General features: G+C 36.3%; 1 protein-coding gene across 3 annotated transcripts; it reads left to right on the forward strand.

Annotated features, from left to right (window-relative positions):
• Positions 1 to 128: 128 nt before the first annotated feature.
• Positions 129 to 20,953, forward strand: MIX23 (mitochondrial matrix import factor 23). Of its 3 annotated transcripts, none has more exons than XM_054700522.1 (5): positions 129 to 345; positions 6,707 to 6,832; positions 12,914 to 13,060; positions 16,888 to 16,947; positions 20,650 to 20,953. In XM_054700522.1, the coding sequence occupies exons 2-5, from the start codon at positions 6,722 to 6,724 to the stop codon at positions 20,698 to 20,700; spliced, it is 369 nt and encodes a 122-aa protein (XP_054556497.1). In that variant the 5' UTR covers positions 129 to 345; positions 6,707 to 6,721; the 3' UTR covers positions 20,701 to 20,953. The 3 variants fall into 3 exon arrangements, with proteins under 3 accessions (XP_054556497.1, XP_037381351.1, XP_037381352.1); XM_037525454.2 differs by lacking the exon at positions 129 to 345 and adding an exon at positions 913 to 990; XM_037525455.2 differs by lacking the exon at positions 129 to 345 and adding an exon at positions 1,005 to 1,405.
• The last annotated feature ends 949 nt before the right edge of the window (positions 20,954 to 21,902 follow it).

The raw sequence follows: 21,902 nt of genomic DNA on the forward strand, positions 1-21,902 counted from the left end.
GACGCGCAGAAGGTGAGGGCGGATGGCCCTCACCTGGCGCGCCGGCTGGGGCTCGGCCCGGGGGCTGTCCCCCCGCGCGCGCCTCGGCTTGCTCTGTGGCGTCTGCTTAACGCGGGCCTTGACAGTAGAATTCGCGGTTCCTAGCAAACCACTCGTCTAAGTAGAACTTTTGTGAACTGCAGAGTCCGGAGATCACCCAGCCTAGATAAAGGAGTATTTCACTGCACGGCTCTGCCTGTGATATTGAGAAATTGCACGTGTGCCTTTACAGAAACACACATAAATGGGCTCCTAGGGTGCATCACTTAATGACTTGGGAGGACCTCAGGCTCCTCGGAGAAATTAGTATGTATTCTCCCCACTATGCTTTCCACTTAGCTATTTTAATAAAATTAAACATTTTCACCACTAAGCACCCTACTCAACACTTAGTTAGCCACTTAGCCACCAACACGGCCAGAAATGTTCTTTTTTTCCCTTGACATCTCTTTTGGTCCCAAATTCGTAACGAACAAAGGCGCCTCTGCTCTAGGGACTGGAGGCAGGGAACGGAATAGGAGGCTTCAAGAAAATCTCTTCTCTAGAAAGGTCCTTGTCGAGCCACCTGGTTGGTGTGATATGGAAATTGTTTCTCCTTTTTTGTAAGAAAAGGGGACTGGAGTAAAACTATCCCTTCAAGTTCTGGCATTATTCGATCCAAGCATCTGGGCCAGTTTTAGGAGAACACATTGAAAGAGCAGGAGTGAAAATGACCAGGGTTACAGGATTCGACAGACAGACATCTATACAAATGGGGCGGTGGGGGGGAAGATCTGGGAAAGAAAACTCGGCTCTGCTTTCTCGCTGACTCCCCTCGGCATATTATTTGGTCAGGCTGCGCGGCAGACACCTTTGCCTCGCGGGGATTGGCTCGCGGTGGGGGCCTAGCGTTCGTCCAATATGGCGGCGCCCAGTGGCGGTGTGAACTGTGAGGAGTTCGCCGAGTTCCAGGTGATGGGATTTTCCTCATATTGCAGACTTATCCTTACTTTGTCCCCGAATCCTGTTCTCTGCTCTGGCCTGGGGGGAGAGTGTGGACCAGTTGTGGAAGAAGCGGGCAATTCAAGGCTTATTTTTCGAGCCATTGGAGGTCATGGGGGGCGCGGGCTTGGCGTTAAGGAGTGAGGCTCCCGAGTGGGGGTCATGGTTCTTCCAGAGCCTCCCAGGCCTTGAGTAACCACATCGGGAAACCCCGGGTGGTTCTGCGGTGGTGAAACCGAGCTCGGGTCCGGTAGGTAGGGATTGTAACAGTCTTGAATTCAATCTCTAGCCTCTGTCATACCCCTCCAACTTTAAAGTTAGCATTTATAGGCGAGAAGAAAGTGAAGGAGATCGATCTACCTGACGACAAAACAAAAAACTCGGTGTAAGTTTTACTATTTTGATGGGAAGAAGATTTGGAGCCTTGGAGGGGCATTTCAGTCTAGTACCTATTGGCAGTGTACTGCCTTTCTAACCATTAAAGAAAAGGTAACACTTAAGAAAAAGGCTGTTTCTTGTATATATTCAAACACCAGACTTCTAGGGCTAATTATTAATCCATAAAATGAAGAACAGGGGTCTGGATTTTTACCAAGTTGTTGTGAAAGCTGTCTGTTCCAATGTAGGCGTGAGTGTGCAGCTGTCGATAATAAGAATTTAAAAATGAATTAAAAGATCATGGCCGTACAAATGTGTTTTTAACTAAAGATATTGAAAAGTCATTTAAGGTGTTATTGACCTGTCTGTAGGAAGCTTTGTGTTTTGACCATTGTTTTGTAGGGAATCTTCACAGACTAGTTATTTCACAAACATCATTTAGCCAAAAGAAGTTTAGCTTCCTACCATCATTTGCACCCTTTTCGCTAAAGCTTCTTTCTTAGTTTACATCAGTACAACAGCAACCGACTTCAGATGTGTGATCAGAGTGCCCAACAAATACAAACACTTACAAAAATCCTAAGTAGGATAACAAAAAGACTGTTCAATTCTAAAACAAATTATGAAGTTAACTGGTGCATTTATTGCCTTGGTCTTGTTACTATGATTTTACTTGAGTTGACGAACTCAGATAATTCAGTAATGATAACCTTAAAATTTATGGAGAAAAGCCCTTGAGCTAATCACTGTAATTATTGAATCTCTAAAACCAGATTTCAAAAGCTCTCATAGCTGCTTAAGCATTTGGCAGTGCTTAAAGAACAATGATTTTCCTTTTGGAATGTCAGATAAGATGTTATAAGTAGAGTAAAAGCTAAACTGTCTTGCAAAACCATTCTGTTCACAGAGAGAATATAAGGACACAGATAATAAAATTAGTCTAGTTAGTGAAACCTTTGAGAAGTTTTTATGTAGTTCCTCTAGCACTTTTCCAAATATGTAATTTATAATGGAGAACACCCCAGCTTAAAAATCAGATCGGTTTTCAAGAACTGGCTTGGCAGGTCGTTTAACATCATAAATGAGTACAAGAACATTTGCTTCTTTTGACTCAGAGGTATAGAACAATGTAAGTGAAGTACTGTAAAAATGTATGACATGTAGGTTTAGATGAGCTTGGTAAAATTATAAAATGTAGTTAACTGGCATACTCAGAAATTATTGGTTTTTAAACCTATGAAACCATTACATTTTGTGTGGGTACATAATCTAATTGTGAAAACACTACAATGAGTACTGTGGAAGAGAAACAGGATCATGTACTTCCTTTATAAAGATTAGGTGCATTCCCCCACCCCAGAATGTTATGAAAATATTGAAACACTACAGGAAAGTTGAAAAAAATTGTACACTTGCACTTCCAGGACTTAGCACTCCTGGAAAATATCCCTCATCCAATTGAACTCATGTATTTATCAGCTAGATTCTATAGTTATTTGCTGTATTTACTTTATCACATATCTGTTTTTCAGTTTACCCATCGATTCACCTTTTATTTTTTTTATGTTTCAAAATAAGTTATAAGCATCCCTACTCTACCCTTAAGCATTTTACCATACTTATGATTAACTAGAGTTCAGTATTTTACTTTCTCTGTAAAATCTGCATACAGTGAAAAGCACAAATCTAAAGCTCCTCATCCAACTGAGTTTTGACTTTTATATACATATGTAGTGCAAACCTTCATTAACATAAAGAATGATACCATCACTTCCAAAATTTTCCTCATACCCCTTTCAATTCCTGTCTGTATCCTTTCTCCTACTCCCCTCTTGTAACTACTATTCTGACTTTGTTCTATATTATGCGTGCTTTGTAGTTTAAGAGTTTTAAAAATTTTTAATTTTGCAATTTTTACTTTCCCATTATAAAAGTTGACTTAGCACTCCTGGAAAATATCCTGTTTTCAAAATGAGATAAAATTCAGAAAAAAAGTTTAAAATTGAGGGTCGGGAATCCCATTGTAACATTTAACAGCAAAAATTTATGGATATTGTATTAGTCTGTTTGGGCTGCCATAACAAATAGCACAGACTGGATGTAAGCTTAAACAATCAAAATTGGTTTTTTTGCAGCTCTGTTTTTTTGCAGGCTTGAAGTCCAAGATCAGGGTCCTGTTGGTTTAGGTTCTGATTTGGTCTCTCTACTGCTTTGCAGATTGCCACTATTGTTCTGTACTCACATGGTCTTTATACACAGAGGGAGAGCGAGCTCCCGTGTCTTTCCCATAGACACCTGTTCTATGGGATTAGAGCTTCACCCTTATGACTTCATTTTACCTTAACCTATCTCTATTACCTCTGAACTTGTATGCCTTTTTGTGTATGATGTCTGCTTAGGGGCATCTTCCTTTTACCTTCTTGATGAATTTGTGTGAGAGAGAATATGCTATTGGAGCTAGACATCAGATATTCAGTCAGTAATTGATTTTGAGTTGTATGATAATTAGGTACAGACTATTATTTTGTGTCATTCCCTAGGAATGATACAAATGATTTAATGACAACACTTTTGTACCTGCACGAACCTTAATTTGCTCCCTATCTGTGAGGGTCATCCAAGCTTTCCTTTAGACTTTGGAGTCTAATGTAAAGAATAGTGTGCCTACTGAGGTAGTTTATAGTTCTTTTCCTTCTCCCTTTGCAATTTTGAAAATTTTCCTGTTATCTTTAGCTTTTCTGCGAACATTTAAGACTATAGTTTATAGTTCTCAGCAATTCCTATACATAGTCAGTTTAAAGAGTGTTCAATTTTCTCAAATTCAATACTATCCAAAAGAACTTCTGTGATAGGAGAAATACCTGCTGGCCAATGTGGTAGCCACTGGCAACATGTGTCTCTTCAGTACTTGAAATGTGGCTCTCAACTAAGGAACTAAATTTAAAATTTATTTCAAATAATCTTATGGGTAGTTTATCATATTAAAAACCAAGTTCTAGATCATATGTTAATGATTCTTTAGAATTTATGTATTTGATGATTTACATTTGTAGATACCATTGATAGGCTGTAGCTGATTGCTCTGTTACTGACTTAATGCAGATAAATTCCCATTGCTGTATAAAGAACTTGATAGTATGTTCAAATTGTTTTATTGGAGGGGTCTATGGCTACATAGCTAATGATCAAATTTAAAAACTGGTTAAAGTTCAGAGTAAAGAACTCTAGGGCATGTCAAGCTACATAATGTTTCGTCAATGATGAAACTATCAGTGATGATACTACTGACAAAGGAAGGTACAAGAAGAGATGAGTCAGTGAGTTGAACTGGTTTTAGACCTGATGTTTGCCTGTGTTTCATTTATCTAAATTATGCACCTCCTATAAGGTATTTTACTTCTGAATTGAGATTAGAAAAGGCCAGTAAATTGCTAATTAAAAAAATCGGGCTGATAGGAACAAAATCTAAACTGTAAACTTAGACTGAATGGCCTAGTTGGTTATTATAATTGGAAACAATCTAGATGTTCATTAATGAGTGGTAAAATAAGCTGTGATACCTCCAGGGGGTAGAAAATATATGTAGCTATTATAAATGTCTTCAGGCATATTTAGTAACAATAGCAAAACACTCATTGTATAATGACATAAAGCAGGACTTTAAAATGTTACATAGTACCTCCATTTTACAAAGGTATTCAGAGATAAATAGAAAAAAATTAAAGGGGCATGTTCAATTACTGATAATGGCTAACTGGATGAGTTCTTTAAATTTTTTTCTAATTTTAAAAAATGAATGTATAATACTTTAGTCACAATAAATGTTTTTATTTTAACAAATGGATAAAGAAAAATGAAAGAGGTGCTCTAAGTCGTGGAATTTTAAGTTTGACAAAGGAAAGCGTTCTGTTGATAGAGATCAAGCAAAGTTGTGTTTAACACAATATTCAGTGTCAGTGTCTTAGATGTTTTCAGTAATAAGTGTATTTCTAGTATTAAATGTTTCTATTTTCCTGATGATTTTTCAGTAATCATGGATTTGGGAGAGTTAGTTGTTTTTTTCACAGGAGCGTGTAAACTTTAACATTTTCTGAAGTTTATGCTCTCTGGAGACAGAATCTAGTGATACCTAGCCTTTTTTTTTGTCATAAGTAAAAAAAAAAGTACCCTAGTCCAAATGTGGGGGAAAGGGACTGTGCCTTATAGGTCTGCTCACCAATCTTTCTAAATCTCTGCCCCTTTGGTTACTTTCCCCGTTTTTCAAATGGGGAAATCCTTGGGAAATGTGAGGTAGGATTACTAAGAAAAGGTAAAACTAATTCCCACTTGTTCTGTGAGCAAGACAACTGGGAAGAGATTTTCATTTTTTCTCTAGCAGTATGTTTTGTCTTAACTTATTTTTGTTATGAAATTAATACATAAACCAAATATAAACTGAAGACCTAAAAGGGTACAGATTAATTTCTGCAAGTTAACCACGACTGGTAGTTTCTTGTATATATGTTTCCAAAAGTTTTCTACCTAGCATCACCTTTTAAAGATAGAGAAAGAGGGGTAAAGCAAGCAATTACACTGATTATTTTTGGAGAATATGTGACAATCAAGTTCAGTGGCACCCTTTGTTGACTATATACTGCAGATGGAAAGAGCCTGCAATGTTTGACAAGTGGGGTTTTTAAATGAATAAAACAATTTTTACCTTTGTTAACCTTCTAAGTAAAGTTAGTGGGGAAGCTGGCATGTTTATTTGGAAATAGCAGAGAATTGCAGTTCAGGGTACACAGATTTAGGCAGAGGGAGGGATCCAAGTTTCCGGGAAAAAGAAGGATGAGGTAATGATCAGATGCAGAAGTCACAAGGTGAAAATGGTCAGATGGAGGGGTCACAAAGTAAAAGTTGGTAAAAGTTCTGTTGATCAGTCCTTTCAAATGCAATATTCTTGTTCTTGTTGGCTTCTTGGAGCGTTGGTAGTTTGGCCCAGTCCAAGAGTCAGATCCCATTTAAAGTAGGTGGCTTTCCCCAGTCCTATTTTAATATGGCTCCAGTGATGTCACTTCTCATGGCCTTACACTGGACCCAAGAAAATAGAGTTGGTGCCCACTGTTAAAATTACTGTTTCATATTCCACCTGTCATGATAAAAATAAAAATAAAGGTTTTCCTATGGCAGCACTGTATTGGCATGGTTTCCCCACTCCTGACTTAAAGAGTTGTAATATATCCAAAGCTTTACTTTTTGTTCAAATGCTTCTTTTTTATCACTTAACTTTTCCATTCAGGTTATTATTTTTTATTTTAAATATATATAGGAATTACTCAAGGTGATGAGGACGATTGATGACAGAATAGTACATGAATTAAACACAACGGTTCCAACAGCTTCCTTTGCAGGGAAAATTGATGCCAGCCAAACCTGTAAACAACTTTATGAGTCTGTAAGTGTATCTTTTGAGTCTTTCTTTTGTACTTCTTTTGTGGCTTTCTTTGCAGGTAAAATAAGAAATCATTTGATATATAATTAAACTGGATACAGCTACAAACCAAAGAAATTAAAGAAAACATGTCATCATGTGCACAAGTCTGAAGACATGGTTATAAGAAATGATAGCAGTTGTTTTTTGCCCCCCTCGTGGGCAGCCTTTAATTTAAGGAAAGTTTAGGTACAAAGAAATGAAGGAGAAAGTGAAATAGAGGGACAAGAGGAAGTGCTTCAAAAGAATCAACCCTAGGTACTCCAGATAGCTGATATAAGAATGAAAACCCTTCATATCTGTTATAGCTTCTTTCTTTCCTTACTCATCAGGAAGGAGAATAGAAGCAGTTGTCAGGAGGGAGAGAAGAAAAGCCATAGATTAATTGTCCTTTCCTAGGACTTTGGCTTCTTTTGCTTTATTTCTTTTTAGTTTCCAAAAGCAGAAGGAAGTAATGATGTAGTTAAATATTTTTACAGAATTATATCTTTTCATAAATTTGGGAACTAAAGTTTTCCTTTCTTAGGGTATAGCACAAGATTATTTGGATTCATGGTCTTATAAAGAAAATATTACTGGGCCTCCGTGGCGGTGCAGCAGGTTGAGCATAGTGCTGTGAAGCTGTCCGCAGCCTCTGCAGTGCCGGTTCAATTCCCGGATGGCCAGGAAGATACCCACATGGCACAGCAGACCTCTCCTGTCTCACCCCTTGCTCCCCCCAGCAGTGTATTTCAGTCAGTCTGTCTGATCTGTTACCCAGTCTGTCTCTGGTGAATCCTCTTACCCTCCCACACCTCTGACCTGTACTCCAGCTCTTGGATAAATAAATAAAATCTTAAAAGAAAAGAAAGTATTACCTAACACCTAAAGTTCATTTCTCAATTATGAAAAAGGAATCATTTTGATATTTATATCTGTTGAATTTAGAACATTAACTGTAGATACTTTCTGCTTTTATATTATTTTATTAGTGGTCAGGTAATTTTTATGACTTGAGAAAATCTCAAGGTTGCGGACTTCAATGAAAACAATCCAATATTGAAGTAGAGAATGTGGTCTATGTCCTCATTTATTCCGAGGTTGTTTGATAGTTCACTTAGTGTCTTGAGGTAGCTCTATCGAAGGAACTAGATATTTATGGTCACTTCCCCCAATGCCCATGTCATCTATAATCTATTCAATTGCTTCCGTTTACAACTTATCTACCTAGAAGTTTGTAGTATAATGATTAACACCATGGATTCCAGATCTATTTTAAATCTCACCTCTGCTGCTTCCTAAGTGGGTGGCCTTGAGCAAGTTCTATAATCTCTGCCTTAGCTTATTTGTTTAATGGTGTCATAATAGTACCTACTACTTAGAGTTATTAGAGGTTTAATTGAGTTAAAGTGCTTATTATATTAAATGTTTTATATATAAATGCTGGCTGCTTCTGCTATTGTTATTATTTGTTACTCCTTGTTAAAAGGAGTACATACTAAAGCCTTACATACTAAATTGGAGATCTTTTTGCTTTGGAAATCGTTGTGTTTGGATTTTCTCTGTCTATATCCTAAATGGATCCAACAAAGTGAACATCATATAAAGGATTGTTATGTATTTTTGCATCAGGTAATTAACCTGCGGCAGAATGTTCATGCCATTAAGTACCATGAGTTCCCTTAAATATTGTCTTGGTTAAGAAATGGAATTCTGTGAAACATCCAGGTTGTTCATGGTCACCCCAATTTATTTTAGTCCCTAACTTTTCCTTCTGTAGCAAGGCATGAATAATTGTACTCTGTAGTGATAATACTTCTTCATAGATGATCTGCAAAGTTATTTTGAAGCCTAATTTTAGAAATTCTAAATCTTAAATGTGTACTATTAGTAAAAATTTAAAAATTTCAATGAAATCCCCTTATTAAAGCATACTCCCTTCAATCTGAAATTTTTCTAACTTCACATTGTTTATTCCCACGATAAGAAGCAGTTGGCAGGAGGGAGAGAAATCAACATTGAACAAGAAAAATTTTATGAGCATGAAACAATGCTTAACAAATGCAAAACAGTTACTGGTGCCATAGAGATTAATTTAGAGTAGTATTTCTTTAATGTAATAAACTTTTGGTATATATGTTTAAATGCAATGCTTCCCCTTACATCCTTTTGTCAGGAGTTCTGGAGGAAGATTTAAAACACAAAAAATACCATGAAAGAAACTTAATAATTTTTAGTTTGTTTTTAATGATGATTAAACTAAGGGTTATTTCAGGTTTCCAAATGAAATGATGTTTGAGAAATGAGAATATGAAGTTAATTTAGAGTCAACCTTTCTTCTAGACAGAAAAGCACCAAAAAACTACAATCAGGAGAACTGTCGACTTTATATAGTCCTTGAAGGCAAAAAGCATTGTTTTATTTATTTGTTTACTTGTTTTTTCAGGTTTATAACTTACTGTATAAATTATCATATGACTTGAAATTAGCTTCTCCAGGCATGGGTACTGAACAGATGGGCTATAGTTTAGAACCTCTTTATGTTGCTTTCACAGCTAGAGTCTTAAAGTATAAGACCAGCAAAGTAATTCTTCTTTATAGGTAGAAATTCATTCTACCATGCAAGCATGTATAAGAGTTGAAATACTTTTGATACCAGTGAAGTGGAATAGGATATCAGTTTCTGGACCTGCCATGATTTCAATTTTGTGGAATGCACAAATCCCATCAAAAACATTGTTTTAAATAAGGGATCAAGGAAAAAAGACAAAACTAGCAGACAACTATAAATCAGAGACATTCAGCAGGGGAGGAGGAGGGGAAGGGAAGAGCACAAGTGACTAGTAATGGTGCACAGGTGACTTAGTGGTGGGAATTTTACGGGGACTACACCTGAAAGGAGAAATCAAACATTGTACAAAAATGAACAATGATGTAAAATATGTGTGTGTACATATATATTCACATATATATGTGCACACACACATATATACACACATATATAAATATTAAAAAAATTAAAAAGCATGGTTTTAAAATAATGATTGAGGGGCCTCCCTGGTGGCGCAGGCATTGAGCGCAGCACTGTGAAGCTGTCCACAGCCTCTGCAGTGCCGGTTCGATCTCCACCGGCCTCGGAGCAACCCACATGGCCAGCAGACCTCTCCTGCCTCGCCCGCTGCTCCCCTCAGTAGTATATTTCGTCAGTCTGCCTGTTCTGTTCCCTGCTCTGTCTCTGGTGACTCCTCTCACCCTCCCGCGCAACTGGCCTGGACCCCGGTTCTTGAATAAATAAAAATAAATAAAAAATAAAAATAAAATAATGATTGAAAGATAGTAGGTGAAAATTTTAGACCAAAAGAAATCCTTAAGGCTCAGGTAAAGTAAAACTGAGAGACGTTTTAGATGCAACCGCTTTAGGTTACCTTTTGAATCATTCTTCTGGCCCACCCCAAATGCCTTCAAGTTGGGTACTTGCATATCAGAAATAATTCTCATGTGATCAAATCCTTGAGCATATATATATTATTAGTGAACTAAGCCTGGTTTAGTGCTACATTTTTCTCTAGTAGGCTTACATTTTGTTTTCTTTATAAAGCATATGTATTTTTAAGATTTTTATTTATTTATTTTGCATAGAACTGAGGTATAGGCCAGAGGTGCGGAGGGCAGGGAGAGGATTTACCAGAGACAGTGGAGAGCAGATCAGGAGGATCTACTGAAATATACTGCTAAAGGAAGCAGTGGGTGAGACAGGAGAGGTCTGCTGCACCATATGGCTTAGCTCCCTAGCTGAGGCTCAAACTCAGGCTGTCATGGTGGGCCTTCGAGGTCATAGTGCTTATGTAATGCAGTATGCTTATGTAATACAGTCTATTAGTTATCAAAAGTCCTCATTTCTTTGACATACTTGTACTGGAGTCCATGCATATTCCTTTTGCATATGCCACTTTGTTCTGAATTTTATTGAAGGCTAGTCAGGCAAACCATACTTAGTAAGTGATTACACAGAGTAGAAGATGATTTATGTAGTAATTTCTGTCCATATGGAAGTGGGTTCCCAGTGGAGCTCATTTGAAGGCATGGTAGGCAAGTGTATCCATAGGAACGGGACCTGGTTAAAGAGGGAAATAGTGAGGAAAGCCCAACCAAGGAAGACAGCTTTGTGGTGAGAGAGACTAAAAGTAAAGTACTGAACATTTCAATAAAGTATACACAATTTGAATTTTCCTTTTTGAAATTTTTTCTATACATATAGAAAAATAATATTGTGACAGATTTCCAATTGCTACTAGTGCTGTTTCACAAATTGCTGGGGTGGGGGGTGGGTAGACAATAGCTAAGTGATGAGCATCTGATATCGGAGCTGTGGATCAAGTCATGTTTCCCTTAAATTTTAGAGGTAGAAAGAATATCAGAGTTTATTTATTATAATCTATCTAGCTTAATAAAAGAGGAAAATGAAGCCTGGAAAAGCAAATTATTTAATCAGTCTCAAACTGTTACTGGGAGAGCTTAATTCTGAGGAGTTAGCTTTTATTCTGTTTTAGGAAAAGTAGTTCCCTAACTTCAGTCTTCCCTTTAATTTTCTGTAATTGTACCTAAAGGAGTGAACAAGTAACAGAAGGAGCATATTAGGCAATGAAGTATGGACCTTGAGCGACTGCCTTTGTGAATCTTAAATGGTACAATGGAAAAAGCTAGCATTGGAGAAATTTACTATAGATGAAGTTAAAGTGTATTGGGCAGTTTAAAATTTTACTCTGTTCACTTGGATACAATTTATAATTAATGCACTTTTAATTTTACAGTCAAGAAACGCACGGGCCTCCCCTGGTGGCGCAGCGATTAAACGCTGGGCTGTGAGGCTGCCCTCATGGCGCCGGTTCGTTCCCCGGCTGTCGGCGAGGGTCCCACAAAAAAAAAACGCAAAGGTTTATTCTTTCCTGGTGTATATTAGACCAGAGGTTCTCAACTGCAGGATTCCAATATAACTCAAGAGATGTATTTTACGTAACTTATTTTGAAGAATACTTATAGAATGGTTAGGTTATCCCTATTATAACTGTTACTAATGTAGCATTAAAATATTCTTCAGGAGGAGGAAGGAATGATACTACAAGATTACATGGAACAAGTTAAACATTTAAATTTTAGCTGGAGGTAAACCTAAGTACCATTGCCTGGTACTTAAAAGTCATGTTATAATGACAAGTACATATTATATTAGTATTACTGCTTTTCCTCTCCTCCAGGTTTTTGGAGTGTCACCAAAATTTGGCTATTTTCATGGAACCGTATTTTAAAACTTGACTATCAGACTTTGTGAATCAAGTCAGAAAGCAGATGACAGCTGTTGTATTAGATTTGTTACATTAACATGAAAGTTAGTAAAAAATTATTCCGTCAGGTATCCATTCTTTGATGTAACCAAAATATGTGTTTCATGTGCAGTTTTTCCTTGTTAATTATTAAACTTTAAAAATCTTGGCCAGGATTCTGCCTTTCGTAGGTAAATGTAACATTCTTTGTTCTTCTTCACTGTAACTGAGGCTTCTCTGCATTTCTTAGTTTATAATTTCTTCTACATGGTTACATTGCACATGATGACAGCATGGGCCTTTAAAAAGTATGAAAGATCGAAATAAGAGGAAAAACCAACAGGAAGTTGCTCAGAAGGTACTTGAGAGTGGGTGTCAGGTAGAGGAAGAACACATGGATGTATTGATGGGGAGAGAAGATGGGTATGGGGAAAAGGAGACTGCAATCAATGGAAAGTCTGGTGCTGAGAGTGCAGTGGGAGGAGTAGGAGCATTGGGAGCAGACCGAGGAAGAAGAGGCAGAGTTCACACCTCCCCCATCAGGGTGCTTCCTTTGGGCTGGTTCTAAGTGATTTAGCCAATTCTACACAATGTTCTCTTCCATAGATTAGGTTTTTAAAAATTGTTTTAGAAAATTCTAAATACCTCTAATCTAAAAATAAAACTTTTTTTAAAAACAAGTTAGGGAGTACAGTGTCACATCTCAACATGTGATTTTTCTCTTTTCATTCCTTTTTTCTTTTAGTTGATGGAGGCTCATGCCAGTAGGGACAGAGTTATAAAAAATTGTATAGCTCAGACCTCATCAGTAGTAAAACACCTCCGAGAAGAGAGAGAAAAGAATTTGGATGATTTAACGTTATTAAAGCAACTTAGAAAAGAACAGACAAAGGTAAGTTCTCTACTTCTGCGGTGAAGTTTTTCCTAACTTAGTCTTCAAAGTGAAGGCAGTTTTTAATATGAAAAGTTTAAAGTAGATTAATTTTTTAAAAAAAGGACCAGGATATTAATACTTCATTTTTAGTGACCTTTATTTTATTACATTAGACATTAATTGGTAAGTTAATGTGTATGTCATAATGTAATAATGATGTGCTGTGTAGCAGCTTTAGCAAAAATAAGCATGTAATCATTTTTCATTCCTTTATATATTTTATTAAAGAGAAAAGGATTAACACAGAACAATACCACATCAGGAAATTAGGGAAATCACATCTATATCTACTTTTTGAAGCTTGACTTGAGAAGAAACGTTGCTTTAATGGTATTTGTATTTTGAAGGTTTTACTTCTGGTTTCATTCTGTAGAAATCTACTGAAATGTAACAGAAATTTAGCTTAAGGCTATAACCCTTTACAGTCATAAAAATATAGTACTATTTTAATATAACCAGATACACTAGAACTTCATTATAATTTGCCCCCACTACATCCCCCCACTAGATTGATATAATTTTAAGTTTACAGAAAATTTTCAAGGATAGTATAAGAACTCCCATGCACCCTTTATCTACAAGTCACCTATTATTTATTTTGTCCCACCTGCTATGCAATCCTTTCCACCATTCCTTCTCCCTCCTTCCTCTTTTGCCCTGTCTTCCTCTTCCCTGCTCCTCCATGTACACATTTTTCCCCCAGAACCATTTTGAGCATATCTTAGGCAACTATATTCTTCACTCCCCCACACACATTGGTATTTCCTAGAACAAGGGTTTTTCCTTCCATGATTACTGTGCAATGATCAAAATCATGTCTGTACTTTAAGATGGCCCAGTAGGTTATTGAAAATACAATGTGGGATACAAAGTTTGCCCATTAATTAGTAGATGTGACCAGCCTCTAAAAAGGGAACCTGTCTCAAGCCTTTGTCCTTGTAGCTGCACACAGGTGAGTATGTGTTTTCTGCCACTGTTGGTTCAGTATTTCCCAGTGAATATAGTATTCTCCCACTGTGTTTCTGCTCTTTGTTCGTTACTGCTGTCAGCCCTATATCCCCTACCTGTTCGTTTATCAGGGAGTAGTAGGTTCTGCAGAAGGTGAACATAGGCTGTACTGGTTATCTTACCCTACCCTTGACATTTATAAAAGCCTTTGGATAATTTATATAAAATTGCTTAAAATCTAGTCACTTTTGGATGGTGGATTTTAATAGATTCTTGAAGTCACTGATAAAGGAAACTGCAGAGCAGGGCTGTTAAATTAGAAAATGAAAAATCACTATTTGCAATTAAGCCAAACAAAAAACAGTAACTCTTGTTAGTGGAGAGCAAAGTTCAAAAATCACTGAGTGTTTGCTCAGCCCTCTTTTTCGGGCCCAGAGAGAGTTTACCAATCATTTGCAGGCAGGTTTTAGAAACCAGTCAGTGAATTAAGAAAGGCTTTCTTACCTGTTAATGTGCAGGAGTAGAGGGTAACTATAGGAGTACTTAAACAAATTAGGAAACTTATAAGTTGAAGATTAGAGAATCAGAAAGAGATGGCTCTCAGAGATGTTCCAGCTCTGGCTCTTCTTTTTCCATATGAAGCAACTGAGATTCAGAGATACTAAGTGACACCTCCAATGTCACAAGCTAGTGAGTGATAGAACTGGGACTTTAACCCATCTCTTTTGACTCTGGGTTCAGTCATTGTTTTTAAAAACATTGAGTTGTGACTAATCAAATTCTGATTACGTCCTTACTAAATCCTTAAATCAGAGACTGCACATTCCTTGCCGGAACTAAATAGTTGATAATGCCTGTTAGCAGCCTTTGTGGAGAAATTTACCTGTTGAAGACCTAAAGTCTCGGAAATATCTGAGAGGTAGCATTTTGTTAGTGGCACTGAAATTGTATTAGAAGTTGGCTGTAATATCTGCAAGAAAGAAAAAAGCATGAATTGTCAAGACAGATAGCTCTAAGGAAATAAATCTGATTTATTGCTCATGTCTTTTTTTAGTTTGTAAAGTGGCTTTGACATTTAATAATTTATGTTTTTTTTTGAGAGGGTGAGGATTAAACTAATGTATATAAAAGCTAGCATATTGACTTTTACAGAGTCAATACAAAACAGCCTTTTTCTTTTCCTGCTCTCTGGGACTTCATATTTGTTACCTTAGTCTTTTCTAGATGTCCCCCAATCATAAACTGTTACCTTTTGTTTGTTTACTTAAAGGGGTGGAGGGAAGCTCACAGTCTTCTCTGGCAGTGCATTCCCATTTTTGGACAGATACAGTTGTTGAAAGATTTCCTTATATATTGTGAAAATCTGCCTCCCTCTAACATATCATTACTACTTCCCTCTGGAACTGTATAGGATAAGTCTTAACCCATTTATACATGACATCCTTTTAAATTTGACAGTAGTTATGAATTATCTTAGTGGCATGTTGTGACCCTATTCTTTGAAGATGTTATTTCTTTGGCAATAAGTGCAGGTTTTGACAGAACAATGAGGCTTTAATAGTTTCTGGCCTATGTAGGTGATTAAAGTCTGAGACCAAAGTTGCTTTGATTTAAGGGGTAAACTTCTCTAGGCTGTTACTATTCCACAGTGACCAAATGTCAGAAATAGTTCTTTCCAGCTTTCTACAGTGTCAATTCCATGTACCTGAGTCTAGGAGTAGAGTTTTCAGGGATCTCTTGGGCCAGTAACAAGTTACAGTCTTAACATTACATGCACATTACTCAAACCTCCTGCCCGAGTTACACTCCTCGCTGTTGAGATTTTTTGGCCTGAGTCCCAGACTCATGGTTGCCTAGCTTTCTGGCATTTGTCCTCCAATCTCCTGCCTGGGTCTTGACTTTTGGCCTGGTTTTATCTCAGCCTGTAGTTCATGATTTCTATCTTAATTTTCTTGAGTACTTAAGAAACTAGCTAGCATTTTTCTCCTTTCTCTCTGATCACAGGTGACTACGAGTGTGATGGATCCTGCCATCTAGGTCTGGCAGTAGGATTGACTACTTTTCTGATGGAGTAATTAGGGTAATAGTTATAAAGAAAGTTAGAAAGGCCTCAGCATTTTTAGCTCCAGGCCTCTGGCTGGCTATACAGTTAAGTAAGGTATAGGGAACTTAAGATGCTTTCCAGAGGCTTGGACTTTCTTTACCCTCTTTTTTTCCCCTGATTTTTTTTTCTCTGTTCAGTCAGATTGCCACTTCTCCTTTTTATTCTTCTGTGCTGTCGTTGCAGATCCATTTTGTAAGATTAACTCCTAGAACTGGAATTATTGATGCTAGAATATCTGAATTTGTATTTTTGATAAATTTTACCAAATTGCTGTCTATTGAGGTTGCAACAGATTATGTTCCCACTAAATATGTGCATAAGTATATCTTTTCCCATGCACTCACTAATGTTACATTTTATCAGACTTTATTAAAATTTTTTGTCACATTATGGCTTTATTTGCATTTCTTTATAGTAAGTAGGATTTTGCATTTAAACATGTTTATTGGCCATTTATATTTCTTCTGTGATCCACCTGGCCATTTTAGCTCTTTAAAAACTTTCAAAGTGATTATAATATGCAACAAAGATTGAGAACCATGGTGTTGTAAGAGTTAACAATTGATTAGAAAAAATAAAAAGACACTGTAAAAGAAGATTCCAAATTCTAATGGAGGTAATTCCATTAACAGAAAAGCAGGAGAAACAGCTGGTTTTGTTGGAAAAACATAATAGTTTGCTTTTAACTTTTAACATTAAAGTTTTCATAACTTGTTTTTATTTTTCCTTACAGTTGAAATGGATGCAATCAGAACTGAATGTTGAAGAAGTGGTAAATGACAGGAGCTGGAAGGTATAAAATATGTTGATTTTCAGAGAGAACTAGAAGGAAAACTGAAATGGCAAGGGGAAACTTAGGGAGGCGTCCCTTGAGGCCCCAGAATACTAGCAAAAGTTCACTTATAAACAGCTGAAGGTTTTAACTGTGGCATAAAGTGGTGGTGGGGGTGGGTTCTGGTGGTGGTTAGCCTCTGGATAGAGCCATTTTTTGGATGCTATTATTTTTTAACTTTTTGTTCTGATATAACTTCTTATAGAAAAATTGCAAGAGTAGTTCAAAGAATGCCAGGTGGCATTAACTAGATTTCCTGGATGCTTAGTTTCCCTGTTTGCTTTACCCTTCTTTCTCTATAGCTCTTAAAACTTTTAAAATAAAATTTTATTACCATTGGTTTACAATACTGTTTAAATTTCTGCAGTGCAGATCCACACCTCCCTATGAGCATATGCCTCCCCTCACCCATCACAAAGTTCTGTTACCATTCTCTGTCAAATTGACCACCTCTCCCCTTTCTTGTCCCTGCTCTTCTCCCCCTCTGAAATCCACTGTATTTTTTAGGGTCTAAGAGTTGTTTTTATTGTGTTTTGATAGTTTGTTCACTTTGGTTATTTCCACATATGAGAGAAACCATCTAGTAATTTTCACTTTCTGACTTATTTTGGTTAATTTGCATAGTTCCATGTGCATTGTTAAAAAAAAAGGGTAAGATTTTATCTGTCTTTTAATAGCTGAATAATATTCCATTGAGTGTATATGCCACACTTCTTTATCTGGTCATCTATCAATTGTTTGTTTCCATGTCTTGGAACTATGAATAATGCTAGAGAAATACCTAGGAATGGTATCATTGAATCATATTCTCATATTTAGTTTTTTTGAGTAATCTCCATATTATTTTCCATAACGGCTGCACTAATTTACAATCCCACCAATGTTGTACAAGATTTCCTATTTCTCCACACTCTTGCCAGCACTTTGTCCCCCCAGTTTTTTGATATATGCCATTCTCACAGATGTGAGGTGATTTCTCATTGTGGTTTTGATATGAATTTCTGCAGTAATAAATGAAACTAAGCCTTTTTCATTTCACAGTCATGTGGTAAGATTATGGTATCATAATTGGAGATATTTTTTATGCCTCCTAATACCAATTTAATATTTAGAGTTTTTACTCTAGTTAATTCAGACTCTTCAATGCGGTTATTGTTAAAATTAAATTTTCTGAGCTCAGTTATTTTTCACAAATGTTCCTATCATTAGCTACCCTTCACATTTACTTTTATTCTAATATCTGATGGAAATTTTTTTTGTATATAGCTTTATTGGTATCTAATAATAGGACTTATTATGGCTCCTAGAATCATATGACTCTTACTACCACTTGAATGTTCTGGTTAGCAATAGGGGAACTAGGATCCCAGGACTTTACATGTAGTCAAAAATCACAAAACTCTTTTTCTGAAAAAGTTTATATACCCCTCTAAAAGTTCAAAGATTTACAAAGCACAAAATTTGTTAAATTTGAAAGAATGAACTGAAAATTCTGTTTTCTCCTTTGAAATTAACCGATGGAATGGCATTAAATCCAGAGAGAGGTTAACTGAACCAAAAACTAGAATGTGCCAACTCACCGGGCCATGAATAAATTGCAAAATACAAACTAATTTTTGTATTTCGCTTTATAACATTTCTTCATCCTATTCTCTTTTTCAACATTTCCTATACCTTCTCTTTCCACCAATAAGAAGTTTGCTACTTGAAAGATTTTGGCAATATTTGTCCATTATGGTCTCTGAAGAGATATTTACTCTTGGGGTGGAATGGAGGAGGGTTATAATGAACATCTAGTTTGAAAAACCATGTCCAGAAGTTGGAAAACCAGGAAACAGTTTTGGATTTGATAGTAAAAGTTTTAAAGAAAATGTTCATCTATTCTATAGAAAGTGAGACTCCCTAACTTGTCCTTAAAAGAAGAAATGTAGCTATGGTACAGCGGGCCACTAAAAGTGGTTAGGAAGGCATTTAGGAAAAGTATGTAGAGAGGCTCCACAAAAAGATATCATTCCAGTGAGTGTGTTAGGGCCACTAATGGAAGCCTCCTTTGAGCATTGGTAGCTTTAAGGAAATTCCAGGGCTGGAAACTGACATGAGTTGAACTATAAAGAAGAACGAGCAAGAAAGAGTCTATGTCATTTTTACATGTTTTCTTTTAGTTTTAATACCAGAACCTTAAAAGCTACCTATGTAGTTCTTTTTTTTTTTTTTATGATCATCCACAGAGGCCAACTTTTTTTTTTTTTTTTTAACTTGTAAAAAATTTAAAAATGATTTGCAACTTACATCTTGAAGTCTGAGGGTAAATTCTGAAATTCTTTGATATTTTTTATAACTTTTTTTTAAAGATTTATTTATTTATGCATACCAGAGCTGAGGTGCAGGCCAGTGGCGCGGGGGGTTGTGAGGAGTCACTAGATACAGAGTGGGGAACAGAACAGGCAGACTGACTGAAACACACTGCTAAGGGGAGCAGTAGGCAAGACAAGAGAGGTCTGCTACACCATGTGGGTCACCTCCCTGGTTGGGGATCGACCTGGTTCTGCAATGGCTGTGGATAGCTTCATAGTGTGGTGTCTTAACCCCTTCGCCACCAGGGATGCCCATTTGTAACTTTATTAATGGAACACTCAATTTCTAAATATATGATTAATTTTTTTTAATATTATAGGCCATACAGTAAAAAATGCTAACTCTTGTCTTTCAGCCACCTCATTTCCCTTCCCTCTGAAAAGATGTATATACTTTCAGATGTTTGTATCTTTTTAAATTTTATGTTTTTGTATGATTGTATGTATGTATACACACACACACACAGATTTCCCCTTTGTTATACAAATGGAAATGTATTGTCCACATTTGTTTTTCCTCTTACTGTATCTTGGAGAACTTTTCAGTCAGAACCTAGTTTCCTTCTTATTTTTTATGCTTGTATTATATTCCATTGCGAATAGATGGCTCTGTTTTCTCAAACAGGATTAAAGATTTGGATATAAGATCCAAAACCGTAAAATACATACAAGGAAACATAAGTCACAAGCTCCTGGATATCTACTGCTGAGATGTCTTTGGGGACTTGACTCCTATGGCAAAGTTAAAAAAACAGATTTTTATTGAGGGGAGTTCTGTAATGATGGAACTTGATCATAGAACATTCTGTTGACATTTATTTTGTTTATTTTTTTTAGGAAGTAGGTTAATAGAACAAAAAATATATTTAAATTTAATATATAGAATATACACAATTTAACAAAGAAACTGACCTCTCTTCCGGTATACCTACTTGTGAGAAGGATCTGGCACTCATTTTAAAAAGCACAGCAGTTACCCTAAATAAAACATATGCTATAAAAGGGCAAAAAAACTTTGTCTTAAACTTATTTTAGATTTTTTTCCTAATTGTCAAAAAAATGTCCAGAATATATGTTCATGAACTAGCTTATGATGATTTTTCCTTGAGTAATTTAAATTTTACTAGCATATTGAAATTGTTAATAAATGGGTATCAAGGCCTTCTGTGTTCTTTGTGCTCTTAGCACTAATAAGTCAGTTTGACCCATGAGGAAAATGGTATCCTCCCAATCAATGCCAAATGTAATTTAGTTCTAGGCCTGTTTATACAGGATGACTTGACTACTTTTGTTTGTTTAAACATCTCAGGTGTTTAATGAACGCTGCCGAATTCACTTCAAACCTCCAAAGAATGAATAAGAGGATACTGTTTTTAAAAGGACCGAATCATCTTAGAAGAGCAAAGAATGACAGACATTGGCAAGGTGGACATCCTAGAATGATTTCTGAGCCAACAGTCCAAGACATTTGGTTGATTTCAGCCCTACTTAACCAAGACCTCAAGTATAAATAATTCTGATAATTATGGAGAAATCAACTGCTATTTTATACTGATTCTGTAAAAAAGAAAAGATGTTTTATAACTATTAAAATAATTTTCTGACTCAGTGTACATATTTATTTGATTGTTTTACAGATTGAGATAATAGGTCTTGAAAGAGTTTGAATATAATCTCAATATCTGATTTGATTTGTATTGTGCCTTTTTTGATTTTTATAATTTATTGTCATGCACATGAACTTTTTTGGCCATTGGCAATTTTACCCCTTTATATATTTTTGTGGGTTTATTGCTTTTAAGTAATACTTAAAATCTTAAATACTGTCCAAAGAAAGTTTGTCTCAGTACTGTATTTTCATCTGCATAAACTGAATTTGAGTATAATATATTGCCTGGACAGTATTTCCATGGACAATGAAAATGGTAACAGTAAAACAAATTCAGAAAAGGAGATAAAAAGATGGTTTACATAATATTCAAATGAGTCATTCCTGTAATTGTAGCATGTCATCATTGCAAAAAACACATTTTAATAAGCATGATTGGATTACTGTTGCGCTTAATTTATTACTGCAGTTTAGCAGCTTAAAATCATACCTCTTTATTATAGTCCCATAGATCAGATGTTCAGGCAAACTTGACTGGGTTCTCTGCTTAGGCTATCAACAGGCTGAAATCAAGTTGTCAGTCCAGTAGTCTCTTGACTGGGAGGAATCTTCTTCTAAACTCATTCTGTTGGCAGAATTCCTTGGGGCTGTAAGACTGAAGTCCCCATTTTTTTCTGGGCTACTCTGCTGCTGGAAGCCACCCATATTTTTTTACTTGCCCCCCCCCCATCCCTCTTCAAGCTAACAACAGTCTGGAAGTCTGGAATCCTTCCAATTCTTGGAACCTTACTTTCTTTTTTGTGATAAGTCAGATGAACTGCTTTTAAACATGAACCATGTCTTATGTTACAGCGGTTCTTTTTTTTTTTTTTTTTTTTTTAGATTTATTTATTTATTTATACAAGCACTGGATACAGTCAGAAGCGCGGGAGGGTGAGAGAATTCACCAGAGC

The sequence above is a fragment of the Talpa occidentalis genome, unplaced genomic scaffold, assembly GCF_014898055.3.
Source record: "Talpa occidentalis isolate TD23 unplaced genomic scaffold, MPIMG_talOcc4v2.1 talOcc4.4, whole genome shotgun sequence".
Taxonomy (NCBI): Eukaryota; Metazoa; Chordata; class Mammalia; order Eulipotyphla; family Talpidae; genus Talpa; species Talpa occidentalis.

Coding starts and splice junctions, on each gene's coding strand:
- MIX23 (XM_037525454.2), top strand. CDS start 940: ATGGCGGCGCCCAGTGGCGGTGTGAACTGTGAGGAGTTCGCCGAGTTC. Junction 991..6,706: donor AGGAGTTCGCCGAGTTCCAG/GTGATGGGATTT, acceptor AAATATATATAG/GAATTACTCAAGGTGATGAG. Junction 13,061..16,887: donor TTAGAAAAGAACAGACAAAG/GTAAGTTCTCTA, acceptor TTTTCCTTACAG/TTGAAATGGATGCAATCAGA.